Source organism: Podarcis raffonei, chromosome 12 (genome assembly GCF_027172205.1).
Source record: "Podarcis raffonei isolate rPodRaf1 chromosome 12, rPodRaf1.pri, whole genome shotgun sequence".
Classification (NCBI taxonomy): domain Eukaryota; kingdom Metazoa; phylum Chordata; class Lepidosauria; order Squamata; family Lacertidae; genus Podarcis; species Podarcis raffonei.
The window spans coordinates 48,433,978-48,454,244 of record NC_070613.1 but is presented as its reverse complement, the minus strand read 5'-3'; the positions used below and the strand labels follow the sequence as shown (position 1 = coordinate 48,454,244).

General features: G+C 41.8%; 1 protein-coding gene across 6 annotated transcripts in view; it reads left to right on the top strand.

Annotated features, from left to right (window-relative positions):
• The window catches only part of ULK4 (unc-51 like kinase 4), a 173,840-nt gene extending 153,926 nt beyond the window's left edge, over positions 1–19,914 (top strand). For all 6 annotated transcript variants that reach the window (XM_053409500.1, XM_053409502.1, XM_053409503.1 and 3 more), the window contains 2 exons: positions 16,727–16,815; positions 19,681–19,914. In XM_053409500.1, coding sequence (XP_053265475.1) covers positions 16,727–16,815; positions 19,681–19,762 — 171 coding nt within the window. In that variant the 3' untranslated portion in view covers positions 19,763–19,914. The remainder of the gene's footprint in view (positions 1–16,726; positions 16,816–19,680) is intronic.
• The last annotated feature ends 353 nt before the right edge of the window (positions 19,915–20,267 follow it).

Here is a 20,267-nt window from a genome sequence, read left to right as displayed (position 1 = left end):
AGAAAATCTAAAATTGCTGAGGACATGGACATTTCCCTGTCATGGCTTGAAGGCTGAGTTATTTTTGTACTTCATTTGCTGTGGATTTTTCTCGCTGTTTTTCAACCAGAATCTTGAAACTCCAGTGTTCATCTAATAATGTTTGGCTGACCTATAATTGTTTGTCTCGTTTACATCAGTTGTGTTTCTCACTCTGAAATACTAGCATTGGTTCAGTAAAACAGAATGTGACACATCCTAAAGTCCTGGTCAGTGTCCAGCGGCTCATGTCAGGTATATGCTAAAAGTTGGCAGATCCAAACATTACATTCATCATCTGCTTCCAGATGGAGATGGCTAAGCACTGGGTCAAAGTGCTTGGGACACTGGGCTTACAATTCCTTTGTTCATCTCTAGATTTATTTCATCAAGCTGTAGAGGATCTTCTGACAGCTAACTGTTTTTCATAGAGAAGCAGTCAAAACAATAAGATAGCAGCACTGGTTATATTAGCCAAATGGCTTTGAAGTTCCTGGTATTGGACAAAGGGTGCCTATGTGTGTGTTTGGTTAACAAATACAGTTCCTTCAAAAGCTGAAAGAGGCTAAAATGACAAACACTGGAGTTGTCCTGCCAATCCCAGCTACTGCACAACCCTCGTGACATAGCAAAGTCTTCCTGTCAACAAGCTTGACACCAAGCCCATCATCACAACTATAAGTTGCTGTAAGGCATAATTTGCCTCCGAACTCTGTTACTTGATGGAAAGGACCAAAGCACACATTACTTTACCCATGGACAATTCTACTTGCCCAATCAAGTGTTTTGCATTGGCACCCCCGCACTACTGCTCCAAACATATTCCAACCAATTATAGTTTGCTTTGGAAAAGTTCCGAGATGGGTAGCAATGCTGACAGATGCAAACATATACACACTGGTCTTCAGGTTCTGGTATGTAGAGAATGCTGTTCTCTTGATAGCCAGTTGAGTTCTAGTGCTACCATAAGAAGAACAGCATTGAGTTCTGTTTTCCCATGAACTATTTGTGGACAGCTTACTAGATCTCATAGATCAGACTACATAAAAAAGGATAAAACAGGGTTGCTTACCTGTAGCTGTTATTCACCGTGTCTTCTGAATAACTGTGTTCTGTTAACTGAGTCCTGCCTCACGGCAGATAATAGGTGTATATCAGTGGGAAATGTTTCATGAAGGTCACAGTTGCTAAATTGAAGTGCATTAGGTTATTGACACAAAGGAGGACCAAAGGAGCTGCAAACTCCTCGTACATTTGCATAGTCCTAGTAAATCATAATTTGGCTTACTGTGTCATGTAAACCAAACCACTGAATCACCAGGTGCTTCTAATCTAGATTTCTTCATTGCTTGCCAAAATCCATTGCCCAGATTGATGGATAGCAGCTCTGCATCCTTATTAGTGAGGTTTAAACTCCCTGATTTGAAATATGCCTTAGCCCTGAACAGCCAAGTTTTGGCCCACCTGATAACAAGCAACATTCCTTTCCTCCCTCTGCTACTATTGTATACTGTGGTTATCTTCTGTTTATAACTTCTGCAATTTTCCTTTTCAAGTGGACCACATGAGTGCTGTCCTTTACATGGACTTCACTTCCAGATTAATCTCTGAGCAGTATTGATGAATTCCCAGAATGTAGTCACGTTAGAGCAGGTCTTGTTCCATGCCACTCCATGTGTTCAGCATCAGGAGCCAACAAAATCTCACCCAAATGTATTTTATTTATTTAGTAGACTTTTATAACAGTTATCAACCAGAGTTCCCAGGTGGGACTTGTGGGGCTTTTTTAAAAAAATTAAAAACTAAGATGTGATTTAAGAGCATTCCGTCCCCCTTTGCCCCAAGGAAATGTACCCACCCTAAGTTCCCTGACAAAAGGAGTCTTTTAATATAAGTGTGAATCAATAGCAGCTGGAAAACAAACTAAAAATGTTCATAAATTTCTTCCAACATCATCAGCACAGGAAAATCTCTTCCATATGGTGGAAATTATTTTATATATTATGGAAGCCCTCACAAAGTAATAGACTCCTTTACATTCCTACTTCCTGGAAGTAGGAATAATATCTTATTAAGCATGAATACTACACACACACACACACACACACACACACACACATATATATCATGCCCTTCAAAAACTAGGTTTAGGTGTTTTCGTTACATGGGTCAGCAGTGGGATGCTACTGCTTAAAAAAGCTAATGCAGTTAACAGAAACACAGTCCAGATCACAAAAAGTAGTATTTGCTATTCAGGCTGTGTCTGGGATACTATGTGCAATTCTGGGTACCACATTTGAAGGAGGACACTGACAAATTATAACAAGTCCAGAGAAGAGTGACCACTATGGCTATGTGTGCATAAGCTGGGTATGTTTAGCCTGGAAAAGAGGAGACTGAGAGGAGATCTGATAGCCATCTTCAAATATCTTAAGGGTTGCCACATGGAGGAGGGAGCAAGCTTGTTTTCTCCTGCTCTGGAGGGTAGGACTTGAACCAATGGCTTCAAGTTGCAAGAAAGGGAATTCCGACTAAACATCAGAAAAAGACTTTCTGACAGTAAGAGCTGTTCAGCAGTGGAACAGACTCCCACGAGAAGTGGTGGACTCTCCTTCCTTGGAGGTTTTCAAGCAGAGGTTGGATGACCATCGGCCATGGGTGCTTTAGCTGAGATTCCTGCATTGCATGGGGTTGGACTAGATAACCCTTGGCGTCCCTTCCAACTGTATACCAGTGATAACACTTGTTCTGAACTGGATATAGATCCATCATTTGAAGGTGTAAGAAGGAGCCCATATCCCTGATGCACCTGGACGGGGCGGAAAGAAGACTCTAGTATCAGCTGTTCCTTAAACACCTGGCTTTTACTTCATCTCTGACATGATCAGACTTTTCCTGCTGCTACTCGGTTCTTCAATAAATTCAAGTGAGCTTTGAGCTTTGATCATGAAAGTATTTTTTTTTAAAGGAACTAGTAATTTTAGATGTTGTTTTCACACGTCTGATAGTTTGCCAGAGAATAATCCAAATTTCATGTAGGGGACTAAAGCCTTCAAAAATTGAACTCGTAGCCAAATTTGATTGATGTTAATACTTCAAATTGTTTTTACAAAATTGTTCTTTAATGTGAAAGATTATTTCTAACCTGACAGAAAGGTACTTTCAGGTATCTTAATTCCATGAAGAAGGATCACAGACTTGGGGGGAGGGGAGAGGGAGATGATATATATCTCTAGAAATGCCTATTAAAAACAAGGCAGTAAATTATTTAGATTATATTAAGCTTTTGAACATTTTTTAAAAACCCAATGCTATTACTAACTGCTTGTTCAGAGGCTTTCTTTAATAATATAGGGGAAATTTGAGTGAAAGTCTAGAGTCATCAATTTTAACTATGTCCTATGTTCAGTTTGCCAATAGGTAACTAGGTATTCAATGCTGATATTACATGTATATGACACCATTAATATTTGATATGTGATAGGATTAGCAAGGGCCTGGTCTTACAAGAGCTAGTGATAGAAAACGGAACCAGGATTTTGTCATATGCCTGTTTTAAGAAGAACAGACTTAATTAGTAAATGCCAGTTTCAGAGAACTTTTGTGTGTAATGTTTCTTCAAGAGGTTGCGTCTTGGGGATAGTGTGTAAAGCCAAAATCACATATAGTCAAAACACATTGGGTTCAATGGCAGGTGGGATTACCAAAGTTATTTTTGCTAAAACCCTGCACCCTTTATTTCCCTTTTCAATTTTTCAAATTGTTTTGCAAGTACGTAAAGCTGAATGCACACGAGTTAAATGCGCATAAGTTGCAAGTTACTTGTATTATGGTGGCTGAAGTGATTTTGACTAGTTAATTCCTCCTTACATCAGATAATCTATGCTGCCACAGCATATTTCCAGTGGCACTGAGGCAACAAAGCAGGACAAGCCGCCCCTGCATATGAAGAATTTTTGAGAAGCCAAAATAATTTTGAATAGTCTGTTGAAATTTCTAAGGGGAGAGCTGCAAAAACACGGTATTTTTGTTATCCAGAGAAGCACTGGTGGAGGATTCTCCAATTCTGTGATGGAGAGGACAAAGAAAGCCATTTTTTTCAGTTTAGAAAATATAAAAGAAATACTTTCTCCTGCTTTCTAGGCCAGCGGTTCTCAACCTGTGGGTCCCCAGATGTTGCTGGACTACAACTCCCATCATCCCTGACCACTGGTCATGCTGGCTAGGAATGATGGTAGTTGTAGTCCAACAACATCTGGGGATCCACAGGTTGAGAAACATTGCTCTAAGCCATTCCTAAGACTTATGAATGGTGCTGCACCGGAAGCAGAAGGGGCCCTTTTGCAAAGGTAAAAAGAAGTTGTAACAGGCCTAGCAGAGACTTCTCTGTTAGGGGCATTAGATGTTTCTTTGCTCCTAGTGAATGAGAGCCATGTAGGACTACTAACAGTGACTTCCTCAAAGACTTCAACAATTGAGTAGGAATATAAGCAATTAGGTACGTGGGTGGCGCTGTGGGTAAAAGCCTCAGCGCCTAGGGCTTGCCGATCGAAAGGTCGGCGGTTCGAATCCCCGCTGCGGGGTGCGCTCCTGTTGTTCGGTCCCAGCGCCTGCCAACCTAGCAGTTCGAAAGCACTCCCGGGTGCAAGTAGATAAATAGGGACCGCTTACTAGCGGGAAGGTAAATGGCGTTTCCGTGTGCAGCTCTGGCTCGCCAGATGCAGCTTGTCACGCTGGCCACGTGACCCGGAAGTGTCTCTGGACAGCGCTGGCCCCCGGCCTCTTAAGTGAGATGGGCGCACAACCCTAGAGTCTGTCAAGACTGGCCCGTACGGGCAGGGGTACCTTTACCTTTTTATAAGCAATTAGGTAGTCCTAGAGATATCCTGGACCCAAGTTGTTTTGGGCCGTGTACATTAATACAAGAACCTTGAACCTGACCTGATAGTATATGAGCAACCAGTGCAAACTTTCAAAGTACTAGAGTTACGATGTGCTGGCAATAGTCTTTCCCCATCAGTTGTCTTGCTACAGCCTTTTTCATGATCTGGAGCCCCTGGACCAGGCCCAAGAGTAGCCTCAAATAGAGCACGTTACAATAATGGAGTCTTGAAGTTACCAATTGTTGTAGTCCAACAACATCTGGAAGGCCACAGATTCTCCACTCCGTATATAGATAAATGGGAAAGAAGTGAGCAGTGTCGTTTCGCATCATTAGAAGAGTTGCTGTTGTACATCCTTTAATTTAACATTCATGTTTTCTTTGTTTCTACAGTTGCAGCAATTAAAATCTGCTCTTAACAATTGCTTGTGTCTTGAAATAACGATTCAAGAGAGTAGCAAATAGGCATTATGTTGGGGACAGCTGCAGGAATTTGTACACCCCTACGCACATATCTTTCCAGCACTGGGGTGGATACAAGCATAGAAACTCAATTTCCTTTGTACACATTTGCTGTTGTCAGTCACCGATTGAAACTGGGATAAAGTTTGGGGGTGGGGGGAAGTAGGATGTGTGGCAGCAGAGGAAGAGTCTACATATTTATGCACACACTATATATATATATAGATAGAGACGGATTTGTATTCCAAACCTTTTATCCACTGCACTGAAGACAAAATTGCTGCATATATGGCGCTATGTAAATGTGCCATTGACACATGCCAGGCATTCAATGGTTGCATTCCCCAACCTTGGTTGGACCTCCCCGGTCCATTCCATATTAATAAATGCACATGTCTGTTTCATCCTTTATGGTGTTTGCCACCTATTGCTAAATATCACAATTCACATAAAATATTTTCCAAAGCAACTCTTCTGGTGTCACAGCTTGGATTGGGTATTTCAGTACTTCACATTGCTTTGTTTTTCCTTCCCTGCAAGGCCTAAGACCATCTGAGTGTACCAAGGCACTTCTATTCATTATTTACATAGCACCATCTGTGTACGTAGTATTACTGCCTCCTTCAGCTTTTCTTTAGAAATTGGGAGATTAGAGCTCAACATAATGCTTAGTCATTTATAAATCTAGTTTCCTTTTCTTGGCATACAGATTATAATGATAAAAAATTGACTGGTGTGTGAATACTCATTTACTGGGGTTTGGTACTTGCATGTTTGATAATTAATAACCTTAGTGGTTTTCTTTCCAACCCATACGGTAATAGCAGTACATTCTAGCATTAAAAGTGTAAATTTGTATTATTAAAAACAATATCACTGCTTTGTTGTTGTTGTTGTTTAGTCATTTAGTCGTGTCCGACTCTTCGTGACCCCATGGACCAGAGCACGCCAGGCACTTCTGTCTTCCATTGCCTCCCGCAGTTTAGTCAAACTCATGCTGGTAGCTTCGAGAACACTGTCCAACCATCTCATCTTCTGTCGTCCCCTTCTCCTTGTGCCCTCCATCTTTCCCAACATCAGGGTCTTTTCCAGGGAGTCTTCTCTTCTCATGAGGTGGCCAAAGTATTGGAGCCTCAGCTTCAGGATCTGTCCCTCCAGTGAGCACTCAGGGCTGATTTCCTTAAGAATGGAGAGGTTTGATCTTCTTGCAGTCCATGGGACTCTCAAGAGTCTCCTCCAGCACCATAATTCAAAATACTGCTAACAGTGGTTTAAAAAAATATAACTTAGTTTTGTTTGTTTTTCATAACAGGTTTAGTACATAGTACATAGGAAATCAAATTTTAAATTCCAGTAGTTCAAGTGTCTGTATGTTTGTGAAGAGATGCATCTCAGTGGTAGAGCAAGTGTTATGCTTGCAGATGGTCCTGGTTTCAATGTCTGGCATCTCTGGAAATCTCAGAGAGCCCTGGCTGAAACTGGAGAACTGATACCAGTGCTGATCTTGACAGACCAATGTCTTGACTTGGTATAAGGCAACTTCCTGTGTGTGTGAATGTGTATGAATATCAAAATTGTGGGTTTTTATGACACACTGATGAATGCTAATATCACAAAATATATTTTACATTTTCATGCAAGCGATCTAAGTCTAGAAGGACTATGGATGTGATACAAGTTCTGTTCCTCTTCTTCCCCCATCTTTTCCTGTTTACTGCCTGTCTACTGTCATAATGAATTTACTGTAAGCTATATTTGAATTCATATTTGAAAATCTGACTGCTGGAGAGACATAGTGATTTTAAAAAATCCTGTTGAAGACCATTATGTTTTCATAATGTTCTTAGACAATAATATAAAGAGAGCCCTGTTGGTTCAGAATAAAAGCCTGTCTAGTCCAGCATCCGGTTCTCATGCCAACCAGATGGCTGCGGGAACCCCACAAGCAGATCTTGAGTACAACAGTACTCTCCCCTCTTGTGCTGTTTAGCAACTGAAATCCAGAGGATTACCACCTCTGATACTGGAGGTAAAGGTAAAGGGACCCCTGACCATTAGGTCCAGTTGTGGCCGACTCTGGGGTTGCGGCGCTCATCTCGCTTTATTGGCCGAGGGAGCCGGCGTACAGCTTCCAGGTCATGTGGCCAGCATGACTAAGCCGCTTCTGGCAAACCAGAGCAGCGCACGGAAACACCGTTTACCTATTTATCTACTTGCACTTTGACGTGCTTTCGAACTGCTAGGTTGGCAGGAGCAGGGACTGAGCAACGGGAGCTCACCCCGTCGCGGGGATTCGAACCGCTGACCTTCTGATCAGCAAGCCCTAGGCTCTGTGGTTTAACCCACAGCGCCACCCGCATCCCTTTTGATACTGGAGGTAGTACACAGCTATTGATAGCCTTATCTTCTAAGCCACTTTTAAACCCATACAAGTTGAGGACCATCTTTACAACCTGTGATAGCAAATACCATAGTTTAACTGTACTTTGTGTCCCTTTTTTGTCTGTCCTGAATCTTCCAACATGCAGCTTCGTCGGATGATATCAGGTTCTAATTTTATGACCAAGGAAGAAAATCTTTTCTTTCCTCCTGCCATGCATAGTTTTATAATCTCTGTCTTAACCCACACACCCCTTACATACCTTCTCTCTGAACTAAGAATCTCTAATGTTGTGTAGTTTCTACATGGATGAGTTGTTCCAGCCTCATGATCAAATTAGTAGCCCTTTTTTGCACCTTTTCCAGCTTTACAATAATGCTTTTTTAGGTGTGGCAACCAGAACTGCACAGCCTTTGGGAATGCTGTTCCTTACATAATCAAGCCATTTCTTCATCTCTCTCAAATCTGTGGCTTGCATATTTATTCTGCAGAAGTCAACACTTTCCAGTTATCACATCATGGCATCTCATATTATCAGATGTTATGGCCACAATTGCCTAAGTTGTTGTCACACTAGAGTGCCTCATTGCCTGTCACATGAAGCCTTAACCCTTAAACAACTCTTTCTTCTCTGTGGGTTTGATGCTGGTCCACATGTGGAACTGGACTTTTGAAACCTCCTGGGAAGCTCAAATTTGAAATGCTTCAATCAAAGAGGTCAAAGAGAATGAGCAGAGTTGCACTTGCCTCTCCCATCTCTGTTTCAACAAATGTCATCATCAGGAACACTTTGGTAGTAGTTTCTAGTCTTGGGATTGGTGCCAAAAGGAAAAGCTCACAATCATGCTATTTGGAGGAAGATATTGGGAACTTTTAGGGACGCGGGTGGCGCTGTGGGTAAAACCTCAGTGCCTAGGACTTGCCGATCGTATGGTCGGCAGTTCGAATCCCCACGGCGGGGTGAGCTCCCATTGCTCGGTCCCAGCTCCTGCCCACCTAGCAGTTCGAAAGCACCCCGGGTGCAAGTAGATAAATAGGGACCGCTTTATAGCGGGAAGGTAAACGGCGTTTCCGTGTGCTGCGCTGGTGCTGGCTCACCAGAGCAGCTTCGTCACGCTGGCCACGTGACCCGGAAGTGTCTGCGGACAGCGCTGGCTCCCGGCCTCTTAAGTGAGATGAGCGCACAACCCTAGAGTCGGACACGACTGGCCCGTACAGGCAGGGGTACCTTTACCTTTATTGGGAACTTTGGGGATTGACATTCTTTAAGCTAGTGAAGCAGTCTTTAGATTTTGGTGAAGTCAAAGTTTGGGCTTCTTTTGTAAGGAATTGACAGTATAATGCATTGCAATATTGCATTCTAATATACTTTGAGCACAGTTATAATTAAAAGAGGCATTCAGTCCCATATTTTATGCAAACATACACAGTATCACTGACATCCCTTATCAACAGTATTAACCTTGAACATTTCTAATATAATTTCTCTATTAGTGTGTGTCAAGAATGGATAATAGCTGTTGTATTTTCTCTCTGAAGGGAAAAAGAGTGAGTTTTCATTTATAAAAAGAGTGAACTTCTGGTATTTCCATTCTGAAAACATTTCTCTTAAATAGTGTGTGAGAGAGAAGAGAGGAGATATATTTTTTTATTCACACCCTTCCTCCAAGGTGTTCAGAATGATGTACATGATACACATGCTCACATAGTCTTACAATCCTATGAGATAGGTTAGGCTAAGAGAAGGTGTCTGGCCCAAGATCACCCAGCAGGCTTCATCACTGAGTGGGAATTTGAGCTCTGGTCTCTCCAGTCCTGCTTTGCACAATTCACCACCATACTGGTTCCTGTGTGTGTGTGTGTGTGTGTGTATTTATGCATTATGTATGTATATATAAATGTATGCATACACTCAAGTATCACAAACCTTTGATTATTTAGCCCACCGAAAATATGGAATTATTTAATGTATAGTGATTTATTTATTTTTACTCCTCTATCAATATAAAATACATTCCAAATGAAGAACACACAGAAGACCCTGAGGTCAAATGAAATTCTCAAAGGAGATTTTCGAAGGAGCCGCTTTCAGGCAGTGCATGCCTTGCCAAGTTACAAGTGCAAATTACTTTGAACTCCTAAAAAGATAAGTCCTCTCATAAATAAGAGAAAATAAGTTCAGTGTTTGAAATGCGAGCTCGTCTATTTCGGCTTTGATTCTTTTCTTTTCCTTGCTGAAGATGATCTGCTTGTTCTAACATGTCTTTGTTGAGATCTGTATGTTACAAATCTCCATAATCTGTCTGAGAATACACATCTATAATGATATATGCCAAAGAACACCTGGAATACTCTGGCTTTTTAAGTGCATGGTTCAGGTTTAAATGGCCCATTGTCATTGCCCAGGCTTGTTTGTATGAGTCAGCAACTGACAGTCTCAACTGAACTTGTCTAACTTGCTTTCTTCTTGCCGTACACAGACTGCATTTGTATCTTTGCCTCTCCATACAACATGTTGCATATGAAGTATTTCCTGAAGGCATGGAGGTAGAACTTCACACTGAGACTCAAACCTGCCCACAAACCACACACACTGATTTTAAACTTTGATATTATATATCCTGCCTGACCATGACAGACAGATGTTCGGAGGGGGCTCAGTTTCTGATATTCATTAGTGAAGGGAAGTCACTTTGGACATGTTTGTGAGACACTTCTTTATGATTCCTGAACTCTGGCTTTGAAAATAGGTTAAAGTTGAGCCTTGACTTAAACCTGGTACCTTTTGTTACATCTGCAAATGGAAGCCTGATGTAGGTTTGAGTACTTTCTTGATGGTTTTGGATGTGCAAGCCTTCTTATTTTTTTGTTGGATGCAGGTGGCACTGTGGGTTAAACCACAGAGCCTAGGGCTTGCTGATCAGAAGGTTGGTGGTTCAGATCCCCGTGACGGGGTGAGCTCCCACTGCTTGGTCCCTGCTCCTGCCAACCTAGCAGTTCAAAAGCACAAAGTGCAAGTAGATAAATAGATACCGCTCCGGTGGGAAGATAAACGGCGTTTCCATGCGCTGCTCTGATTCACCAGAAGCAGCTTAGTCATGCTGGCCACATGACCCAGAAGCTGTACGCCGGCTCCCTCGGCCTATAGAGCGAGATGAGCGCCGCAACCCCAGAGTCGTCTGCAACTGGACCTAACGGTCAGGGGTCCCTTTACCTTTACATCCAAAGAGAAACCAAAATGCTTAATAAGAAAATGGTTGCCTTCCTTATTACTAGAAATTAGGTTCCACGTTATTCCACATTCTGGATGTGATTGCTTCACTTGTGGACCGAGGAGTATGTACAGTGGTACCTCAGTTGTCGAACGTAATCCTTTCTGGAAGAGCATTCGACTTCCAAACCGTTCAACAACCAAGGTGCAAAGGGTGGTCAGCAAAGTCAATGGCGAAAATTGAAATACACACAGTGGAAGTTGTTCAACTTCCAAGGCGCATTCAAAAACAGAAGCAATTACTTCCGGGTTTTCAGTGTTCGAAAACCGAAACGTTCAGCTTCCTAGACACTCAAAAAATCAGGTACCACTGTATATTCACACAGTCACAGTAAACGATAGTATGTTCACTTATGTCCTGTGATCCATTAAAAATGTGTGATCCTATTAAGAATACAAAAGAGAGCACATAAGAATTTGTATGTTACAATCACAGAAATGTGTGGACTTTGAAAACGCTTGAGAAAGTGGCCTTAATTTTCAAAGGAAAAGTTAACTCAGCTTTTTAGGATGTCCATATTAAGAAATAACAAAAGCTGCTTTGACAGCCTTTTTGGCTAAAGGGCGGGGTATAAATGCCATAATTAAATAAATCCAGGGAATGTGTAAAATAATAGACGTGCTATCTGTATTTGCATGTGTGTGTAATCTGACTTCAGTGCTCTGTGGGAAATGGTCATTATCCCTGAGAGTAGTTAAGTCCATCTAATTTCACATGACATTGTTATTCATTTGCACAATTGCTCTAAAGTGCAGTTAAAAGGGGGGGGGGCTACAGTTGCATTTGGACCAAGCAAAACTATAAGCTCTTTGTTGAAAAAGCTCCTGTTTTGCATCTTTTGTAGCAGCTTGCAAGTAGCAAAGAGTTTTCCAAACCAGGCAGCAAACTTCCAACTTAATTGAAGTTGCAGTGGGGCAGGAGAGGAGGAAACCATCCCTTTCAAAAGCATTAAAGTAATTCATTCTTCAGGTTAATTGATTTTGAAAGTTCTTGTAAATTGAAAACTGCAAGTTGTGACTAATGGGGGAGGGAACTAATTCAGTACCATGAACACATAAACCTTGAGAAGCAGAGACCCTCTTCTTCCCTTTTAAACTAGAAAATATGGATTACTATTTCTTAATCTCGTTCTAATAATTAACTCAGTCAAAAACTGCCATGTAAATAGACCTTCTGACTCCACACGGATTAGAAGAACAATAACATAGATCTGTTCATGAATTTCTTTTTCTTCTTCATTGTATGTGAAATGTAATTTCTTCCTAAAATGCTGTTTCACCTGCACATTTATGCTATATTTGAGAAACTTGGATATTTACATATCAATGATGTTCTTTATAACTCATCTTTGTTTAATTGTATTAACCAGGGAAGCTGCAATGCATTTTATTGGCTTCATAAAGAAAAGTTGTTTTGGATTTCTTATTCAGTTGCAATGAATGCACACTACATCAAGATTTAATTAAGTATTTAATTAAGGGAAGAGTTAGTGATTGTAAAGAGTTCAACAATAACTTGATATAAGTTAGGGGGAAGTCTTAGAATCTTTTCCAGCTGAACCGGTGAGATGATGTTACAAGTTTTATATGAAGTGTAAGAGAATATGCACAAATGAAATACTTGTTGAGGCACATAATTAAAAGATGCTTTCATCTGAAAACCAAGCAGAACATAAGATAGACCCAGAGGCTGCTTAATAACATACCCAGTCCAGCATGCAGTTCTCACAGTTTGGCCAACCAGATGTCTATGGGAAGCCCGAAAGCAGGCCCTCAGTGCAACAACCCTTTCCCCACCTGTGATTACCAGCAACTGGTATTAAAACTGGTCTACTGCCTCTGGTAGTAGAGGTAGAATCTGGCCATTGTAGCTAGTAGCCAGTGGTAGCCTTATCTCTCCTGAATTTATCTAATCCTCTTCCGAAGCCACCCAGGCTGATGGCCATCACTGCCTCTTGTGGGAATGATGTCCATTAAATATGTGCTGTGTACAGGACTTCCTTTCCTTTGTCCTGAACGTTCCAACATTCAGTTTCATTTAATATCCCCGAGTTCTTCTAGTGTTACGAATGAGGGAGAAAAACATTTACAATCACTTTTACATTACATTACACCTGTACCATGTTTCTTCTTACTCACCTTTGTGCTGAACTAAAAAGGCCAAAATGTTGTAGCCTTTCTTCATGGTGGAGTCGCTCCATCCTCTTCATCATTTTGGTCGCCCTTTCCTGAACCCTTTCCATCACTACAACATCCTTTCTAAGGTGAGGCAACCAAACCTGTTTGCTGTGTTCCATGTGAATAGATATATATAATGGCATTATGAGATCAGTTTTATTTTCAATCCTTTTCCTCATGATCCCTAACATGGAATTCACCTTTTTCACAGCTGCCACACACAGTCAACATCTGCACTGAGTATCCACTGTAACTCCTGGCCACTGCCAGTTCAGACCTCATTAGTGTATATGTGACATTTAGATGATTTTTTTTTGTCCCAATATGCCTCACTTTACACTTGCTTACACTGAATTGCATTTGCCAATTTACTTCCCATCAATTCAGTTTGGAGAGATGCTTTTAAGCTCTTTGCAATCCCTTTTTGTTTTAACTATCCCAGGCAACTTGGTATCATCTGCAAACTTGGCTGCCTTGCTCTTACCCTAACTCTAGATCATTTATGAATAAATTAAAAAGCACATGTCCCTGTACGAATCACCGAGGACTCCATTTTATACATCTCTACATCTGCACAACTGTCTATTTATTCCTGATCTCTGCTTCCTGTCTTTTAACCAACTACTGATCCACAAGTGGACCTATCATTTTATTCCATGAGTGCTAAGCTTATTCAGGTGTCTGGTGTGGTACTTTGTCAAAAAGCCTTCTGAAAACCTAAGTATGCAATGCCATCTGGATCACCTCATATCTCTTTGCTTGTTTGACACTCTCGGAGAACTCTCATAATTCTGTGCTTGTATTCACAGCTTCAATGCACACAGGGTACTCATACATATGATGTAGATGCCTTATTCAAGTGCACTATTGAGAGAGCATTTGTGCGCAGATACACTAACACAGATGTGCATTGTGTGGAAGAAGTATACCTTCATGCATGTAGAAGCTCCATTATGTGTTATAATTCAATTCAAGGTGAAGAGTTTGTGTTTGCTTTGCTTTCCATTAATAATACTATTTATTTTTTGACAACTCGCCAGTGTAATTTGGGGAAGCTTCTCTGGACTATGAAAGGGGCTGGCTTTTGTGTCAGTTCATTGATCACAGTGAAAGTTGCTAACTACTCTTTCAGGTAATGTGATTTACTTCCCAAGAACATTGAAACAATCACATCACTGTTACACTTTAATAATGTAGACCCAAATTTTTGTTAGTTATTTATTAAATTTCTAAACTGCCCTTCATCCGAGGATCACAAGATGGTTTACAATATAAAAACATAACATATTAAGAAATAAAAGGAATATGCAATCGATGTACAAGATTTACAGGTCAGCTATCGCCAGTCCCAACTTGCCGAGGCTTCTACACACCCCTCATTCATTTTAATGGCATGAGATGGTAATCATGTGATACTCCGGTGTTTCGTTTGACATCTTCTAACATTTTCCCACCATCAAAATTGTGCCCTGAAGTTTAATTTCCCATAGGTTTTTCTTGGCCATTTTGACAAGTTTGAACACCAGGCTATAGCGATCCCTGTGATCCTAAAGAGCTTCTGTTTTCCTCTCTTTTTCTGTGGTATCCAATCTCCAGTGACGACACGACTAAGATACTTTCTCTCAGGCATCAATCCCCTGTGGGACTTGGTGCTATTTTTCTAGAAAAAGAGGTTCCGGAACTCAACATGAATGCCTCCCTTGTTCTCTTTTATAACGGCAATGGCAGCCACCAGAGAGGTGTCGGAACTGAGTTCTGGTGGGTTCCAGCTGAAAAAAGAGCCCTGGACTTAGGCATCTTAAACACGCAGCAGTTAGGCCACATGGGGATTTGTTGAAGCCTTGGAGCTGTAGCTCCAAGGACATGGGTGGCGCTGTGGGTTAAACCACAGAGCCTAGGACTTGCCGATCAGAAGGTCGGCAGTTCAAATCCCTGCAACGGGGTGAGCTCCCGTTGCTCAGTCCCTGCTCCTGCCAACCTAGCAGTTTGAAAGCATGTCAAAGTGCAAGTAGATAAATAGGTACCGCTCCGGCGGGAAGGTAAACGGCGTTTCCGTGCGCTGCTCTGGTTCACCAGAAGCGGCTTAGTCATGCTGGCCACATGACCCGGAAGCTGTACGCCGGCTCACTCGGCCAATAAAGCGAGATGAGCGCCGCAACCCCAGAGTTGGTCACGACTGGACCTAATGGTCAGGGGTCCCTTTACCTTTATCTGGAGCTGTAGCAATTTGCAGGGGGGCAGGCAGAAAAGCATGGCCCTTTGTAATACAGAGATGCCTCGGATGCAACAAGTCCTCTTCTGTAGCCATTTCATGCCTTCCTCTGCATCTTCACAATAGGCATGTGAGGTAGGTTAGGCTGAGAATTGGTGAGCAAAAGCAATGATCCCCAAGTTTAAAATATGAAGCTATACATGCTCAGAGTATTTTATTTCCATTTAGCGGTTGGCGGGGGGAAGCACAGGTGTGTGTTTTGCTCAGTTGTGAAACTCTACAGGCTGAAAGCTTTTTTCGTAGTCCATGTAAGCATATATCAAAGTAAATTTGTTAGTCTTTAAGATACCACAAGTGATTCTGTAGTACCTTATTTGTGTTTTCCTTTCTGGGGTGGGGGAAGGGGGATGCTATTTTTATAAGTTGCTTTGGGTCACTTTTATGAAATAAAGAGGCTAATTAATGCAAGCTGTTGTATGTTGTATTAAGTGCCTGTCAGGGAAAAAGGCAGGATAGAAATAATAATAATAATAATAATAATAATAATAATAATAATAATAATACATATTTAGGGGCAGGTGGGGCTCATCAACCAGGGAAAGTAGCACATCTAGAAACCTCCACTTCCTTGCAGGGTATCTTCAGGAAAAGAAAAGGCTAAGGCGTAAACACTACATAAATTGTCCCTAAGATGGTTGGATTGTTTCCTTGCATGCCTCCTTCCTGCAACTCCTGCAGCCAAGCCGGTGCCAAACATCTCTGCTTTCCTTTGGACCACATCAGCGAGGCAGAGAGGGGGTTCTTTTCTTCTGGGCAGCCCAAGACCACCAGACACACTGCCCATGTTTGCGCCCCAAGGAGGTCACTTCGGTGCTGCCAATGCAGTGGTTTGACTGGAGTCACACCCCATTGTCTCTTGAGACAGATGCCAACAACAACCACTATTATTATCGTCACCACCACCAATATGCAAATTTTGTGTTGCTATTGTTTTGGAAATTGCATCCGGTCTCCAACCACCTTTATCCAGCCCTGGAGACCTACAAGAATTTAAGGTTTGAATTCTCCTGTCATATTGCTCTTCCCAGTAGCATTGCTAGTTCAGCTGTGGGCAGAGCAGCAACACTGCAAAGAGGCAGAGAATTCTATGGCTTCTATGACTGTGGTGGAGCAATAGGAAGAAGGTTGTTCTCCCATTGTGCCAGCATAATTGGCTGTTTGGCTTGTTAATCCCGAGTTCCACTTAACTAAGTTGTTTCTCCTCCGCACCTGACAGAGAAGAATGTCTTTCTAAACCTTTGATAGCTGTTCTTTTGATTGCAGATAACTTCAAATGAGAAGCACTCTGAAAGCCTGAAGAATGATGGAGCAATGCTTGTTCGCACACTAGAAAGATTGGCCCAGACTGCCAGGTGAGTTCCCCTTAGGTTTCCTGGAATTTCCAGGCTGTGTGTACATTCCTCCCCTTTCATCTGTCTGCAATCACCTCCCGCACTACAAGCTTCTTGTATTACCAGCCCACCCCCTCCTACACAATACGACCATCAAAATTCCTTTCATTCAAAGCTTTCTAGCTTTCTCTCTCAGCTACTTTTCTTGGATCCTCTGATGTGGCAGACCAGAACTATGTGGCACATTTCCTTTCCTTTCTTTCCCTTCCAACATTGCACCACACATCCCCATACTAGTCTGAGAGTCCTGCATGCTGCCTTTGCCTTCTTTGAGACCAATGGCAGTTGGGGGTCTTTAAATCCTTTGAGGTACACAGAATGGTGCGTCTTCTTGCAAAGTAAATATGTGAAGACCTGGATGTCCGCTGATAGTTCCCAGTCATACAGATCTGCTAATGCAAGCAGCGTCTTACTCCACAGCAGCTAAATCCTAACTCCTCCTGGCTGCACACAACCGCCAACCACCAGTGCTTGCTTTTAGGATTGCTGCTAGTTAAGTCAGCCACTCTTTGCCACAGTAGTTACTGCCAGCCACTGTTACTGCAGTAAGGCATGGCAGCTGCTGAGCCCACAGTAGAGCAGGAGCCAAGTCCTGGCGCCTGCTTGGCTGAGCTAAATGTTCCCTTCCTTGTGGGAGGACACCTAAGTCTGATTCTGCCGGGGTCGTTGCCGTAGGATCCAGCTGAATGACATATTCTGGAAGATTATGTGCGTGGATTCTAATTAGGGATATTATCTGAAAACCTCCATGCAAATACTTGTACTAATACTTCTGAAACTGTGCTATACTAACACATGGGCCGTGACTCTTTTATCCATATTGTATGTACTTTTGTAAGATAGAATTGTTGCCCATTTGTGGGGAGGAAACAGGAAGTGGCTTGGACAGAAGCAGTCTTGGACAGAAGCTGTTTCAGATTGATTCCTCCTCCATCCCTAATCCCTAACCCTAATAACCTAATTGTGGCATAGCTCATTATGTATATCTCATTTCCCTTAGTTTCAACAAAATGTTTACTCTCTTGATTTTCAGAGAATTGGGTATTGGCAGTTGACATGTGCTCAGATCTTAGTGGAGTCATGACTTAGGCGTGTCACATTCTCTTTGCCCCAGTTTCCTGTCTGTAAAATGAGAATCTCAGTTTACTGCACCTCATTATTAAAAACATCTTTATAGTTTCTACCAGTCTTTAAAGCATATTACCCACTGTGTTTGCCTTAGGGTGGGATATAGATTTAATACATTGATCAAAGAAAATCTCTGCTTTGTCATGAACTTCTTGGCAGCCTTGGGCAAGGCACCACTTTGAGTCATTCCCCATTGCATTGCTCATCTGGTACACAAAACTAGCAAGACGTGTGGCGCTGCACCTCCTGATAGGCTGTGCTTCCGCATGACTAGTAATTCTAGTTTCTCTTGTGGCTAAGTAGCCAATAATTTTTTTCAAAGAGCACTTAATTCCAATGAGCATTGGCTTTTTAGGATTCTGTATCAAGCCCTTATGAAGCAAAACCTCTTTGGTTTAGATAAGCAGGGCTCTTTCAAGTCTTCTTGCCCCGCCCTCCAGAGCTGCCCTGTCTCTACTGCAGATCGGCAGTTCTTTTTCTCTGTAGAAAAATCTTTTTGAAGTGCTTTTGGTACCTTTTTTACCTTCTGCCTTTTGTCCCTCCCCCCCCCCGCATGTACATGCATGTAGTTCATTGGGTGTTAATTAAATAGCCTCTTGCTGTTTTTAAAAATGTTGTGCAAGTATGGTTTGATTCCTGCTTATGCCTGAAGAACTTGCATCTAAAAAGCAGGCAGCACCCCAACTTTGATCTAAGCCGACATTTTTCAGCTAAGCCATTTGCCTGCATTCCTCTATTACATGAGTAGTTATTGACTCAAGTTATTGGCAACACATTTTCACACTACATAATTTGTGTGGATTATGGGGGTGGGCAACTGTCGGACTCTTAATTCCTACTGGTCCCAGGAACTATTGCCAATGGTTAAGCATTGTGGGGGTTGTAGCAAGAACTGGAGGGCCACAGGTTTTCCATCTCAGCATTAATAATCTAATTTTATTTTTTGTACTGCATTCATCTGACTGGGTTGCCCGCAGATTACATTATGTAGATATTAGGTTTGTACAAAGTACATTGTTTGTTTACATTTTAGGGGATGATTTCCAGGCAGAGCTGCTGAAGCAGCCTATGGGGAACCCAATGCTTTCTCCTAATCCTTACCCTATAAACATCAGTTCCATCCCACTTTTGATGCCTTTTTTCCATTTTTGGTCGGGGTGGGGAGGGTTGTCATTGTTACTACATCCATTTTCTGCTAGTTTTCCACATGAGTATCAAAAGCGTTAAGTGAGGCACAGTAGGCAGAGCCTGTCTTTTTTCCTGCTTCCCTACATGCATTTTATGACTCTTTGCTCAGGTGCTGCCAACATTCATCTGTCTCTCTCCCCCTACGCACCCCAAATTCTCTTTTCTTTACCATGAGAACCTTGTACTTTCTCTGGGTTAGCTACCAGTTAATCTGTGTTGCAACTGACATAAGAATCACTCTAGGCTGCCCGACCAAATGCTGTAACTATATTATGCTTATTATGCTACATGAGCTCACCAGAAAAAGAGCAAATCATTCTGCCTAGATTTTAGAGCACCGAAACAATTTTGCAGAGGGACAATGGCTTTTTAAAGGCAGGAAAATTTCTTTTAACAGATAATGTGGCAGCTGTGGGTCAAGATGGTATATGGAATGAAACCTGCCCTTAGTTCTCTGTCATTCCTCTTGCTGTATGATGCTAAACTGGTTTCCCTCTTCTCTTTTTTTAGCTTCCATGCTGATATGGCGATTGCTTCCTTGGCAAATGAAATCCTCAAGAAAATTGAACACTATCAAGGCTCATTCAGCTAAGACAGTTGTTACTTTAGAAATAGCTTAAGTGAGAGTAATGAGAATTTTTATTTACGCTATCATTTGTCTTTTTTCTAAAGGCTGTGATGAGTAACTGGAATCAACTTCCATGGCTCTGAATTATATCTAGGTTCATCCTAAATATTTAAAAACCCACCTGTTTTATGTGTGTAATATAATGAGCCCATTAATTGCAGAACCATCTTTTCTCACCAAATGCTCACATAGCTCTCCTACCTTTCTGCTGAGAGCACAAAATATGAGATTGTTGAAGAGTCTTGTCTTTTGCTGTTCCAAATATAAGGAACTATTGCAAGTGGGGGAGGAACAGGAATAATGCACCCCTAGAGTTGCCTAGCTCCAAACTTCTTTTTCATACTAGAGGGGAGCTATGAGTATTAGAAGATGGGTACAGCTTTTTAAAAACTGCTTACCTAGGAGCCCTGCTGCCTACACATTTCCCCTTAGCTTCAACCGTTTAATCAAGCCATTTAGAAAATGAAGC